The following is a 13,992-nucleotide window of genomic DNA, read 5'->3' as shown; positions in this document are numbered from 1 at the left end:
CAAGACAATCGTGAGTGTGATTTGGTAGCAGTGACAAAAATACAGCGGGATGATTCCTGTGATTGTTGGATCAGCAAAGGGAGACCCATTCTGTACAAGAGGGAGAGAGGAGACACTACTGCAGGTGTTGCATAAAGGATTTGTATATGAGCAGGGAAATGCAGATTTAAAAAAAACATCTCCAGAACTCAAGGGGGACTTTACCCACCCCGTTTTTTGGGAAAAGATGAATTTGGTAGTTTACAAGATCCAGGCCAAGCTATTACTCGGCCAACACTTGCACTGCAGATCTGAAACAATCATCTTAGGATCAGCCTGACCCGACCCAACTCAGTGGCTGTTCAGCTACAGTGTAAGACCATAATGAGCGATGTTGTGATGCCAGCCCACAACAGCCTGTTCTTCAGCTGGAGCCCATCCCTGGAGTGCAAGTGGCAGAAGAGGTCTGGGTGCAGGGCCATGCCAGCTTTATCAAGAACACACATGTCTTCCTAGCACAGGTATTGCCGTAGCACTTAGCGCACAGGGAGTTACTAACGTTTTGCTGTTCTCTTTTGCCAGGCTGTTAATAGTGTAAGAGTTGACTATTACATACATTCATATTTATAGTCCCAAAGAATGTCTAGGGATGCCCAAAGACATAGTCACCTTTGCACCCTTCCCTTCCTGATCTGTACCCAGTATAGCTTGGATTCAGTCCAGTGTCTGGGCCCTTGAGAGTGATGTAACCATTAGCAGTAGGCATCCTGGATTCATAAATCCTGTTAGACAAACGTAATTGCTTTTTGGATAGAATTATAAAATGAAAGGGCAAAGGAAATGGAGTGGTTGTGCAGACCACTCCTGACTCCTGTTGCAACCTTTTATACCCATCTCAGCTCCATTATCCTCACAGTAGCAATGCTGGTTTACTGACCAAGCAGCACACTTAGCCCCCTCTCAACCACAGGATTTGCAAATAGATCCCTGTGAACACAGACACACAATCCTAGTTACAAACCTTATTTTCAGTTACTATTCTAAATCCAGATTGCACTATTACTGCAGAATTCCCATCTCTCCTGGTAGTACACTGTTTTTTCTCCTGGTTACTGCCAATTAATTGCATAGTAATTAATCTCCTTTCATGTCTGCAATTGTTATTCCTTCTCAGAATCTTTTTCCCCATCCACAGAGTTCCTCATCCTATTTTGTACAGATCATGCTGCCTGCAATGCACCAGGTTTCCCCCAGCTACAATATTTTATACTCTTCTAGGGCAATGTTCTCTTAGTACCAAGAACTTATTCTAGTCCAATTTACCTCTATGGGGTCTCTTAGCATAATTGAGGTAGGAATGTCATCTAGACTATAAAAATGATTAGGGCTATCAGTGCTGATGCTTCCGAGCATGTGATGATCACTAGGGATAGTCAGGTTTAGGAAAAAATGTCCTTCCCTGCAATTGTTTTGCAGACAGGTGCACTATGGGTATTTTATGCCTTTCTCTTAAGAATCTGGCCTGGATACAGGAGTGGATGGCTCCATTGATCTGTTCTGGGATGGTGATGTCTGTCAGCATATCTTTTTGGCTAGTCTGGGATATAGCACTATGTGTAAAGTTTTGAGAAAGTGAGGTAGGCTCCATTCTAAGAGGCAGCTGAATAGATTGAAGGTGAATAGAGCTGGCTTTCGTGTCTATGCTGCAATAAAAGATCTGTGGCCCAGATCAGCTGGCTCAAGTTCACAGGACTCCGTGTGTGGGGCCATAAAACTGCACTGCAGACTTTGGGCTTGAGACTCTGTGTGAAGTGGCAGGGCACTAGATTAATGAAGTTAAATAGCGAGTCATTTACTAGTCGAGTAGTTGATGGAATTTCCATCGATTACTCAACTAGTCGATAGACACTTCCGTGTTTCTCCTTTAAAATGTAGAAGAGCTCCCACTGGGGCTCTTGTACATTTCAGCGGAGGAACACGGAACTCCGCGTGCCGCCCAGGGCCAGCGGGAAGTTCCGCTGACTCTGGGCTCCATACAGCATGCCAGCTTTGAAATGTACAAGAGTCCCCAGCGGGAGCTTTTGTTCATTTCAAAGCAGAAGCACCCTCATGAAGCTACTGCTTTGAAATGCCACGTGGAGCCCAGGATCAGCTGGGGAGTCCCCAGCTGACCCCAGGCTCCATGTGGTGCTGCTGCTTTGAAACGCTGAGGCAGCATTTCAAAGGGGCAGCGCCACATAGCTGAGCCCGGGATCACTTCTCTCTCCCCCCCCCACTCCGCTGCCTCTCTCTGATAGAGGCACGGGGGGGGGGGGGGGGGGGACAGGGATCAACTAGTACTTAACATCCTTACACTAGATGCGTTTTCTAGTACTTAAGACTTTTCTTTCCTGGCTCTTCTCCACTTTCCTCTGTCTCCTTACCCAATAGCTAGGGAGAGGGAATGGTTTGGTACCTTGGCTTGATACAGCATGGAATAGTTGTTTATTTTTGCTGCTTTTGTTCTATCTCACCGTGTTTGCTTGAATGTTTGGTTTTCACAGGCCCGCAAGGCAAGGCGGCAGGCTGATTTCTGGGGGGGCTGGGGAGAATGGAGTGAGTGCAGTCGGAGCTGTGGTGGGGGCATCAGTTTTCGACAGCGGCGCTGCTACTCACAAAGGTGAGTGCTTTTTTTTTATATATATATAATGCTGAGCTCTTTCTCCTCCCACAAAAGGCATCACCAGGTAGCTTAAGGTAAATTTCCAATGTCTCTTGGGGAAATGAGTGGTCAGTCAATTTGACCTCTCTTAACTACAATATATTTGAGAGAGTTTGTCTGTCTGTCTGTTCAAGAACTGCTTCTAAATAATAAGAGCTAGGACCACCAAATTTGTTATGCAGCTCCCTCTTATCATAACTGAAAGCCAGGTCAGGGTTTGGTTGTGCCAGGAAAATGGGATATGCCTGGCATGGGATTGCTTCTCTGAAAACTATACAGAAAAGAGATGGAATCACCAGGCAGGTGAAAGGGACTAGTTGGGGGCACGTCCTCCGATCCTGGACTGCCCCAGCCCTGAGCGTCCCACCTCCCAGGCACCCTTAAGGTGAAGCTCCCCCACATTTGTACAGGAACATTGCTGACCATTCCCCTTCATCAGGGAGTGAGGGGAAAGTGCACAGTTTGCTGCATTTCTCACTCAGGCTGGGGAGCACAGGGAGCTGACAAACCTGGGCCTGGCCCAGCCAGGGGAAATGGCACCTTCCCCAGCTGTGCCCACTGGAGCTGCAGGAAGGTGCTTCTCACCTGGCTCCATGCTGCTGCCGTAAGAGAGGGTGAGGGTTGTCCTCTCTCGCCAGGGCAGCCTGCATGCTGCACCTCTCATCCCAAGGCCCAGCCCAGAGCAATGATTTAAATGAAGCTTGTACGTTTTCATTTTATTTTCCAAAAAACAAAAATTGAGTTAAGGTCCCAAGCAATGCTGAGTAAATCTCCTAGTTTCCTATGTGGAAATAAGGCTAAATCCATTTTCTGGGTGGTATCTCAAATAAGTCTGCAGGGCGAGGCAGCAGACTGATTTCTACAGGGCCTGGGGAGAATGGGGTGAATGCAGTCCAGGGCCAGCCCACAATATTTTGGCACCTGAGGCGGGGAGCTCAAATGACACCTCTCTACCCCCTCGCTTGGGCCAAAACTTTGAAAGGTCTCAATTCTGCCTTCTTCCTGTTCTACTCCTCTCATGGCCCTCCACCATCTCTGTGCATCTAGAGCAGAGAGAATGCATATGCCCCAGCAGCAGACACAATTTTCTACGCTCTGGGTCCTAGCGATGCCCCCCCCCCCCAGTCTGGCATCTGAGGCGGCGGCGCCTCAGTTCGCCTCATGGTAAGGCCAGACCTGATGCAATCAGAGCTCAAATAAGCAGCTCTCCCCCTAAAGAGTCTATCTAGATGAAGTGGAATATAATGTGTACCAATAGGATGAATCGGGGGAGGAGGGCTTGGATGCAGAATGGTGCCAGGTCCCTAGGGAGCGTAAATCAGCATTGCTCCATTATCCTCAGTGGAGCTCCACCAATGTACACCAGCCTAGGTGCTGAATTTAGGTTTCTTTTAATAGGGTTTGGAGTGTGGCTTCAAAGCTGAACAAGGCTACAGTTTGGTTTTGATTATGCCAAAATTGCATAAGCTTTCCTGACAACATTTCAGCCCAAATATCTTAAATCTTGTGAAACCAACTGTTCTCCAAAGATCCAGAAAATAGGCCTTTGCTAGTTTTCAGTACTAGCCACAGCTAAAATTATGGTGATGAGTTCTGACTCAGGGGAGCAAATCCAAATTGCCCCTCCTTCAAGGGGGCTGAGCAAGGGCTTTTTATGTGAGGATACAGTTTGCGGCCATCTCTAATACTCACAGTATTATACATAATCTTTCCATTATACTAGAAAGATTTTCACATAATTTTCATTATAAACCTGATGGGGATTTTCTTCTAACTTTCTGAACAGAGCTCTCCTCAGTCTGAAATGTCCATGCTAGAGGAAAATGGCATCGTTGGAAGGTTTGAAGTTAATTGGATGAAACAAGTTTTGTGTGGGGGTAGGGATGTTAAATTGCATTTAATCAGCTAATCAAGTAGTTGATGACATTTCCATTGACTACTCGATTAGTTGATAAGGGGGGGGAAACTGCAGAGCCACAACAGGGAGCTCCTGGTTCAGGAGCTAACTGCACTGCGGCTCTGCCTTTTAAATGTATTAAGAGCCTCCAGACTCTTAATACATTTAAAAGGAAAAGGTGCAGCAAGGGGGACTGAGTGCAAGCTGGGAATTAGTTGTCCCAGCTTGAACCTGGTCCCAGAAACTGCACCTTTGCTTTTAAAATGAGGAGCCGCCAGGCTCTTAATACATTTAAAGCAAAGGCGCAGCAGGGTGGACCGAGTGTGAGCTGGCAATCAGCTGGTTCCCAACTTGTGCCCAGTCCCCTGCTCTGCCTCTGCCTTTCCTGCCCTCCTCCTCCCACCATGGAGATGGTACTGGGGGCGGAGCCAGCTTTTAAGCTGGCTCCTCCCAGCACCAGCTCCTGCTCCCCCTTCTTGCTGCCCCTCTTTGATAGAGGCAGCAGGGGGAGCGACTATTCATATGCTTATCAGGTAGTCGACTAGTCGCTTGCATCCCTATTTGGGGCATAAGTTTGGGAGGGCAAAAAGGTGTCTTTCAGGTCAGGATTATAGTACTCTGCCCTGCAGAGGAAATAGGCGCTGTGTTGTGCACATCATTCTCCTTGTGGCTGAAAGCTGTGTCTATGCTAAGACTTTCTGATCAAAGCCGGTGGGAAATTTTCCACTGGGATGGTTTTTAATGGCACAGTGTTAACAGTGCCTAAGATACGTCCACATGGCCGTGTCCTTTGGTGAGATAGCACCTAATGGGAGTCATAGGTGTGAAATTGATCTGGTCAGAAAAGGGATCTGGGGGAAAAAAATCACATTTAAAAAAACATCCCAAATTGGGACAAAAAAGTCTAAAACACGTCTCCCCCACCCCAAGGGATTTCTAGAAATATTTTGATTGTCTGTCAGAAAAATTGAAACAACCCCTCTCTGCTAGAAAGGCTCTTGTCAATTTCATTTTCTGCTTCAGGGCAAAAACAAAATTGGCAAGAGCCTTTCAGGCAGGCTGATGAAGGCTGAATGCCCAGATTTCTACTTCCCCTGTGCTCTGTCTTCCTGCCACCCCCTGTCTGGCTGCCTCTCTGATGGGGGAGCTGAGCTGCCTTGGTTTTCTTCTTCCTGCTGCCAGGGAGAGGAGGTGGTGAGGCTGAGGTCCAGGAAGTTGGGGAGCAGGGGCACTTGGCCTCTGGCAACCTCAGTCCTTAGTTGAGACCATTTAGTTCTCCCCACATGGAATTGTTCTGGAAATCCTTTTCTGTGAAGAATTTTGCATTTTTGATGTGTGGACAATCCCCCCTCCCCCCCAAATGTGACTTTTTCACAGGAGGGACTTTCTATTTTCTGGCTGCTCTGTTTTAGACCCATGATTCCTAACAGGTGCCATTTCCCATCAGTGCCCATTGTTCAGACACTGTTAACATTGTGGCATCTAGCCTCTAAGCAGGAGAGATGGGGAGGTGGTAACAATGACTGAACCTTCTCTGAGCAGGTAGGCCTGCCCCCATTTGAGAATGATGGGTCAAAGAAATCCTTCTGTAGACCTAGCCCAAAATAACAGGCTGAAACAGTAGGCAGCCTCCCTTCTGCTCCTTTTGGCTCCTCAATCTCCTGTTTAAATAAGTTTTTTATAAGAGTTCTGCAATAATCAGAAAAACTCTCAAAATTTCCAAGCATGCCTCTTCCTTTTGCTTTATGACCTGCCTCTACTTGTTGTGGCCCAGTACCCCATAAACCCCTAGTCTGTCTGGATACATCCTATGTCTCCATGGCTATTAACTTATTAGACATTGAGCTGTATCCTGCTGCCTCCCAATTTGAAGAATCAGATATAGAACCAGGGAAGACAGTTACCTCCCTTCCCTTTGGCACATTCTGTTCTTCCAGCTCAGGAGCCCCACAACAGCAGGAATGTGAACTGTAAATGCAGTTTGAAGTGTACACGCTGGCTTCCTATCCATTACCAACCCACCCACTATTCCTACTCTCCCCCCCCCCCCAGGTAGACATGCCTTATCTCACAGATATTGTTAGACAGAGCGCTCCGTGTTTATAAAAAGCCAGCAAAGAATAAAAGAAACTGTCTCCACTAATTGCTAAAAAAAATATGTTGCCCCCAGAAAACTTAAAAAACCACCCTGTGGCAATACATCGTCTATAATAAGATTGCAGCAAGAGAATATGCTGAAAGATGCCAAGAATCTTCAGTTGTTAGCTCCTTGGGACAAGGAATGTGTCTTAGTGCTAAGTGCAACGTGCTGATGAATTTACAGTGTTACCTGGGAGATTAACAATCAGTGGGGATGATATTTCCAATCTCTTCAGAATTACTTCATGTTGTGTCTCTGTCCTTCAGGGCAGATGGTGGGTCTAACTGTATTGGACCAACTCGGAACTATCGCTTGTGCAGTATTCAGGTACAGTCTTCGCTTGTGCAGTATTCAGTACCCTGTGCATCCTCTCCTGGCTGCTCCTCCTCCGTGAGGAGCTTAATTTTGATCAGAAGCCAAGTGCTGAGCCCCCCTCAGTGCCAATGAGATTTTTCTTCCCCCCAGGAGTGCCAGTGTCGCTGGTGAACTCTGCTTGGGGAGGCTCACAAGTGACCTCAGATTAGAATTTTTGCCCTTACACAATTGATTCTGGGCACATGCCAACTCTGGTGGCTGTAGGTGTTAGCAGGGTTAGCGTCCTCTGCGTTCTAAAAATTCCAGCATCTGCTTACCACCTTAGGCTCTGGATAATAGAAGAAATTCTCATTCAGAGATTCCCATCACATATAGATCATTAAGGTTGCATTTGAGAGACAGTGGGGAGCAGGAAGACAATATGGAGTAAAGGGTTAGGGCTCTGGGTCTGACTCCTGTGACTGTGAGATGGTCTCCAGTTTATTAAGGACAATGCCATGGAATGGGATCAGGGAGCACTCACACTGCTGATGTTCCTGGGTGTAGCATAGTAGCCATCCAAAGACCTTCCATCTGGGAAGAAGTAGTTCCCTAATCACCCTCTTTATGGTAAGAAGGAAGCTGTCTTGATCTAGAGACAGGGTAATGTGTTATCATGTGCCTGAGCTGCATTTAGGGATGACTTTGTCATTGCTGGTTTCTGGGGAAGCTGTGAGGAACACTCCATAGTAAGATCCTTTCCTTTACCTCCCCTCTCCTTATGAGAATAATGTGCAACTGGCTTCTCTCTTTTCCCACAGAGCTGCTCTGGGGGCTCCAGGGACTTCCGAGCAGAGCAATGTGCCGAGTTTGATGGGACAGAATTCCAAGGAAAGAGATACAAGTGGCTACCTTATTATGGAGGTAACAGATTCAAAGTTTTAATCTTGTTTGATTTGGGGGTCTTTGGCTTTGCCTGAAAGTTGGGGGGGTCTGTTTGCAAAGATGTCTGGTCTGGAGTGGTCCTCTTCTAGACCAGCGATAGCTGTCCATTGGAATGGATCATCTTCCAGAACAATTGCACAAGAGCTCTGGTAAGGCTTCCTTGAGGCACAGAAATCTATAGCTCCAGCAGCTCTTCAACGCCTTTGATAATCAGGCAAAAGATCTCTCAGATTGGAGAGCCCAAAATCCAAGCTCTTCGGCTACGTCTACACTGGCCCCTCTTCCGGAAGGGGCATGTAAATTTCATGAGTCGTCGTAGGGAAATCCGCGGGGGATTTAAATATCCCCCGCGGCATTTAAATAAAAATGTCCGCCGCTTTTTTCCGGCTTTTAAAAAAGCCGGAAAAGAGCGTCTAGACTGGCCCCGATCCTCCGGAAAAAGCGCCCTTTTTCGGAGGCTCTTATTCCTACTTTGAAGTAGGAAGGATCGGGGCCAGTCTAGACGCTCTTTTCCGGCTTTTTTAAAAGCCGGAAAAAAGCGGCGGACATTTTTATTTAAATGCCGCGGGGGATATTTAAATCCCCCGCGGATTTCCCTACGACGACTGCTGAAATTTACATGCCCCTTCCGGAAAAGGGGCCAGTGTAGACGTAGCCTTCTAGTTAGTAAACACTGCCAACAATGTTGCTGCTTGTGATATGCTCAAGGACACTGTGGCGGGGTTCACCAGCCCCACCCCCTTAACCCCAAGGTCTGGTCCTTTGAATGCAGGCCCTGCGGCCTAGTCCTTATGGGATCCCCTCATCATCCGTGATCTGGGAGGAAAGGGTAGGGAGGCCCGGACCATCCCTCTCCACCGGGCCCCAACCCAGGGCCCTATCAGTGTCAGGTGGTTCCCACCATTGGCTCAGCGGGGAGTTCTCCCCGAAACTCACCAAGCCCGCTGCGTCCTTTCCTGCTCCCCACCCTGGGTTGCTTCCTACCCCCTCGCCCTGGCCAACAGCGGTCCCACCTGTGGATGCAGGTCTGGCTACAGCAGCAATGTTGGCAGGTGTGGCATTGGAATCAGCGGTGGTTGGGGCAGCGACAGCTTCTAGAGTGGCTGCACAGCAACAGCTTCTAGGGTGGCGTTGCGGCCCGGCTCGTCCCGGGAACAGCAGCGGCAGGGGTAGCTGGTCCAGTGTCTCTTGTTCCAGCTGCAGCGGCTGTGGCTCCTGTGTCCGGACAGGAGCTCCTTCCCCTCTAGTGGCCAGCCCCAGCTGAGCAGCCCTGCAGCCTTTTATACCTGGGCTGCACTGCGAGCATGCCCAGCAGGGCTGCGGGGGAGGGGCGTAGTCTAACCATTAGGCCGGCTCTCCGCCCCCTTGTTCAGTGTGGGGCTGGCCAGCCCCATCACAGACACTCAAAGAGCCGGGTCCAAAGGCAAGGATAGAAGTCAGAAACCCTGGCTCTCAGTTTCCTGCTCTAACTGCTGCACTCTGCTTATCTTCCATTCACCCAGCCAGCTCTGAGTTATTGGGGTTTTTTTTACACTTGCCTGAAGAATTTCACTCTTTGCTTGTTGATGTTACCGGTATTCTTCTGTGTTAAGATTTGTTCTGTCTCCCTGAAAAGCCTCCTACCACTTGGGAATGTACTCTGTAGGAACTAGTCATTAATGTTAATAGCAATCCGCTGCTCAGGCCCTAATCCAACATTTCAGGTTCAGACTCGTGGTGTGTCTAGCCATGTCAAGTGACACCTGCTGTTTTCTTCCCTTTCAGCTCCCAATAAATGTGAGTTAAACTGTATTCCCAAGGGGGAGAACTTCTACTATAGGCATAAGGCAGCAGTGGCTGATGGGACGCCCTGTGAGCCAGGCAAACGGGACGTCTGTGTCGAGGGAGTTTGCCAAGTAAGTCATCCTACCACCTCATCCCTTTTCTATGGGAGAGAGCGAGTATGTCAGTCTTGTTGGCATCCCCCTTTGTCCAATCCAGCACTTCCCAAGTGATACCCTTTGTTATCCAACAACACAGCAAACTCATTTGGTTTCTGGGGAACCAAAGGAAGAATGGGGAGTATGTGCATAATTTTCTGTGGATTCTTGGGGAGAGCTAACCACGAGACCGTGATCACCCACCCATTCTCCTGCTCTCTTGAGCTATCTAATGTAGCCTCCACCTAGTGATCAGTCTTGGCCGTGACCTTTTCTTTCTTCCCACTACATGCTCTGGTTTTGGTTTAAGCACATCAAAGCCATTGTGCTCTGACAGGCTGTCGGCTGTGACAACATGCTCAGTTCTGCAAAGAAGGAAGACAAGTGCCTGCAGTGTGGAGGGGATGGCAGGGCCTGCTACGAAGTGAAGGGCATTTTTGATGTGCTCAACCTTCCCAAAGGTACAGTAGTCTGGATTCTCTAGAAGGGTGAACAGGGGAGAAGGACAGAGTGAAGCCTAGATTTGTTCTGGCCCTTTGCCTGGAGCTGGTGTAGCTGCCTGCTCAGAAGCTATTTAACCAGGGCACCCACCCAAACCGCCTGTACTGCAGGCTGCTTTTTGCTGTGCTAGAGCTAAGAAACATACTAACCGCTTTTAGCTGGGGTCCTCCTCCTAGTTCCCACTGCAGCCCTCAGGTTCTCCCACTCCCCCCATATCTTCCCCAGCTCTTAGTCTCTTGTAGATGCTACAACTCTTCTAAATAAAAGAGGTTCCATTGAACTGTCCATCACAGCATGCCTGCTGGAAGTGCTCTGCCCAATGAGGCTGGTTACTCAGGCTTTGCAGAACTCCCCTCCCCCCCAAAAGGAATAGGAGACTGGGGCCAGGACTTGGGACCTGGCTTGCCCACATTTGGCTGGCTCTGACCTACTTCATCCCCAGGGTTGCTCTGGTATGAATCTTTGTCTGTTGAGTTTCAACATTCCATAATGTCTGAGATAGGAAACAGGGTTTACAGTGGAAGCCCAAGCAGACCCCTGACTATTGTCCTCAGGGTGTGATGCTCTGATAACGCTGTTCTTAGATGTATATTATCTGTGAAATGGGTGGGCTCCTCCATGGGTGAAACACCTCTTGGTGCAGACACCCTAATATCAATGAAGCTGCACCAGCTGGACTGAGCTCTTTTTGGTAATCTCATAACTCATCCATGCAGCCGCTAGTGAAACTGGTTACAGCTCCTGTACACGTGAGCGACTCTCTCCCAACCTTCATCACTGTTTGTCTGTACTGTACCAACTGCCTTCATTTTTCTTCAGGTTACAATCAAATCTTCATCATTCCCATGGGAGCCACAAGCCTCCGCATTAAGGAAGTTATGCCCAGCAGGAACTTCCTGGGTAAGACCAACATTGTAATGAGTTTACTACTACAACATAGATGGACTCAAGCCACAAAATGCTAATTTGACTTTCAAATACACCAGTGTTCAGAGGTATTTGGGGTAGGGATGAAAAGAATTAACCATGCCTTGCTGGCATGCTTACCAGGGTAACTGGTTAACCGGTGCCCAGCCCAGCTGGAGCAGATCCTCCTTCACTCCCCCCCTCTGCCCACAGTGTGGTGCAGTAGGCTCATGGCCTGGCTGGAGCAGCCCCCTGCCCACAACATGCCCGGCCTGGCCAGAGCAGCCCCCCATACCCACAGTGGGCTCAGCCTGTCCTGCCCAGAGCAACCCGCCAGGTCCAATTAACAGCTTAAATGTTGTGTTTAACTTTGTAACCTGCATTTTACATCCCTAATTTGGAGTGGAAACTTGATCTTGTCCCCTGCAAAAGGAGAGGCTGGACACAAAGTTCAGTTCTAAATCCAGGTTCGGCTATTGGGCACCATTAGAGAGAGAGGAGTGCTCAGGTCTGAGACTCAGAAAAAAGTCTCACTGTACAGTGAAAAAGGCTCACCATGCAGAAAAGCAGAGAACCCGAGCAAAACAGCAGGGAGCATTTGTCAAGCTGGAATCGTGTCACCCTGCTCCCGCGCAGAAGATACTGAGCACACGTGGGTGTTTATTTCCTATCAGTTACCATGTTTGATGCCCCAATTGCCACTGCCTATTGGACAATGGCAGGTTAGCCCAGCAGTGACTTGGAGCTTACAGGAAGGTTGTGGTGCTTGTCTGAAAAAGCTGAATGTCAAGTGGTGGAACTGAGGCCTTCGTGAGTTGCTAATGGCCTGTGAGATTTTTAGAGCAGAGTGTAAAGCCATATGCGTCTGGTTGAACTGGTGTTAACCTGTCACTTGAATAGTGGCTCTTCCAAACCATTCATCCCCCACCTCCTCTTTTGTGCATTATGGTTTTGTGCAGCCGTTAAGAATGTGCAGGGGGAGTACTATCTGAATGGGCACTGGACGATTGATTTCAGCCGAGACCTGCACATCGCTAGCACAGTTGTGCACTACGATCGAGGTTCTGAAGGGGACTTGGCCCCTGAGCAGCTTCACTCCAGGGGTCCCACCACCGAGCCCTTAGTCATTGAGGTAAGCAGCTGGGTTTACCCTCTCAGTGCTGCGGTCGTTGGTCTTGGGCTGCATGTCATGTTTTGAAGAGGTGACTGATGTGCTCGTTTCTACAAGACGATGTCAATAGATGACAAGGAGATGATACACCTGTACTGAGGCCCATGAGCAGAGCTATCACCAGGGCCAGCCTTATAATCTGTGGGACCTGCATGGGTAAGAAGGGGCCTTGTTATAGGCCTTCCAGAGTCTTTTTATCTTATTTTATCTTCTCTGGAACCTCTGGTTCCAGCACCTGTGCTTTCTAGCCAAGAAGACAATAAGGGAAACTCATGGATTGAAGATTTTATTATGTTTATACTTAAGGCCAGTCCAGAATACCACCTGCTGCCTAACAGAGGAGCAGCACAGTCAGCCAGCTTCGGGGAAGATGCACATTTTCTCTTTTCTGCTCTAAGATGCGTTAGGGAAGGCATTAGGAGGAAACCTAGCACAGAAAATAAATGGCCAGTGAACACAAGGATGTGGGGGCTGGAAATGGGAATTTGCCTTGCTTGGATTCTGAGATAAGGGAGGGAAGAGTAGCCAGGAGAGAGAAAAAATACTGTTTTGTTTTCTGGATCTTGCACTTCATCGCTTTCTTTTGCAGCTCATCAGCCAGGAGCCAAACCAGGGGGTGCAGTATGAATACTACCTGCCTTTGCAAGGGCACAGCTCAGGCTACAGCTGGAGCTACGGCTCCTGGAGTGACTGCAGCTCTGAGTGCGGTGGAGGTAAAGAGGGTTGGGGGCAGCCTCGTGAGAAGCAGGCAGTGTCCAATGCATAGTCAGTATCCCAAAGGGCTCAAGAGCTGTCAGCAACCCCTTTCCCAAGGCTCTCCAACACAGAGAGAGTAAGGAGCAGTGGCAGCTGCAGCAGGCCGAGTCTGGATCAGAGGCTAGGCTGGGGGTCACTGCAGGATTGTTTGCTGTATTCTGCTCTTCTGTGCCTTGTCCAGTCTAGTCATCTTTGTCCTGAGTGACAGCGCTACTGCTGCTTCCCTTGGGGCCTCTTTTAGGTCCCTGTTGAGGATTTCTTCCTGACAGGCAGCCTACGTCGTCTTTGGTTTAGCCTCAGCCTTTTACACAAGGTTTGGCCCCTCAAGCCACTCAGAATACATCCTTGCCAAGCCCACTTCCTTACTGTCCCACCCGCACTGAGCATATGACATGTCGTGCCTCCACATGGAGCATCCACCCAGCAGAGAGGCTGCCGGAGCTCCCAAGTGGGTTGCACCACATACACTTCACCACACTCACAGTTTCTCACTGACAACCAGTTTCATGGTGTTCTGCGCACCTGCCTGCCCTTTCTCACCTTCTTTCCTGGTAGCTGCTGCAGGGACTCATCTCTTTTGCCCATAATACTAGTCCAAGGATGCCTCTGTAGAAGGTGGCACCACCTCCCCTATTGCTATAATCCTGGATAGTAAGGATGCAGAGTTGCCCCTTTCCCCAGGGGCTAATGCACTTTCATTCTGGGCTTAGACCCAGCCTTATGGGACAGTCCCATAGCTCTGCTATTGTAACAAACTCACTTGCTTCAGACAACAGACACAAT

General features: G+C 48.8%; 1 protein-coding gene across 4 annotated transcripts in view; it reads left to right on the top strand.

Annotated features, from left to right (window-relative positions):
* The window catches only part of PAPLN (papilin, proteoglycan like sulfated glycoprotein), a 69,466-nt gene that overhangs the window by 24,635 nt on the left and 30,839 nt on the right, over nucleotides 1-13,992 (top strand). For all 4 annotated transcript variants that reach the window (XR_012903459.1, XM_075927266.1, XM_075927265.1 and 1 more), the window contains exons 3-10: nucleotides 2,523-2,638; nucleotides 6,984-7,044; nucleotides 7,833-7,935; nucleotides 9,721-9,851; nucleotides 10,213-10,336; nucleotides 11,196-11,276; nucleotides 12,242-12,414; nucleotides 13,043-13,166. Coding sequence is in view for 3 of the 4 variants with exons in the window: in XM_075927266.1 (XP_075783381.1) it covers nucleotides 2,523-2,638; nucleotides 6,984-7,044; nucleotides 7,833-7,935; nucleotides 9,721-9,851; nucleotides 10,213-10,336; nucleotides 11,196-11,276; nucleotides 12,242-12,414; nucleotides 13,043-13,166 (913 nt within the window). In the remaining variant the exon portion in view is untranslated. The remainder of the gene's footprint in view (nucleotides 1-2,522; nucleotides 2,639-6,983; nucleotides 7,045-7,832; nucleotides 7,936-9,720; nucleotides 9,852-10,212; nucleotides 10,337-11,195; nucleotides 11,277-12,241; nucleotides 12,415-13,042; nucleotides 13,167-13,992) is intronic.

This window comes from Pelodiscus sinensis, chromosome 4 (assembly GCF_049634645.1).
Source record: "Pelodiscus sinensis isolate JC-2024 chromosome 4, ASM4963464v1, whole genome shotgun sequence".
Taxonomy (NCBI): domain Eukaryota; kingdom Metazoa; phylum Chordata; order Testudines; family Trionychidae; genus Pelodiscus; species Pelodiscus sinensis.
The sequence above is the reverse complement of the archived record's forward strand: the minus strand, read 5'-3'. Positions and strand labels throughout refer to the sequence as shown.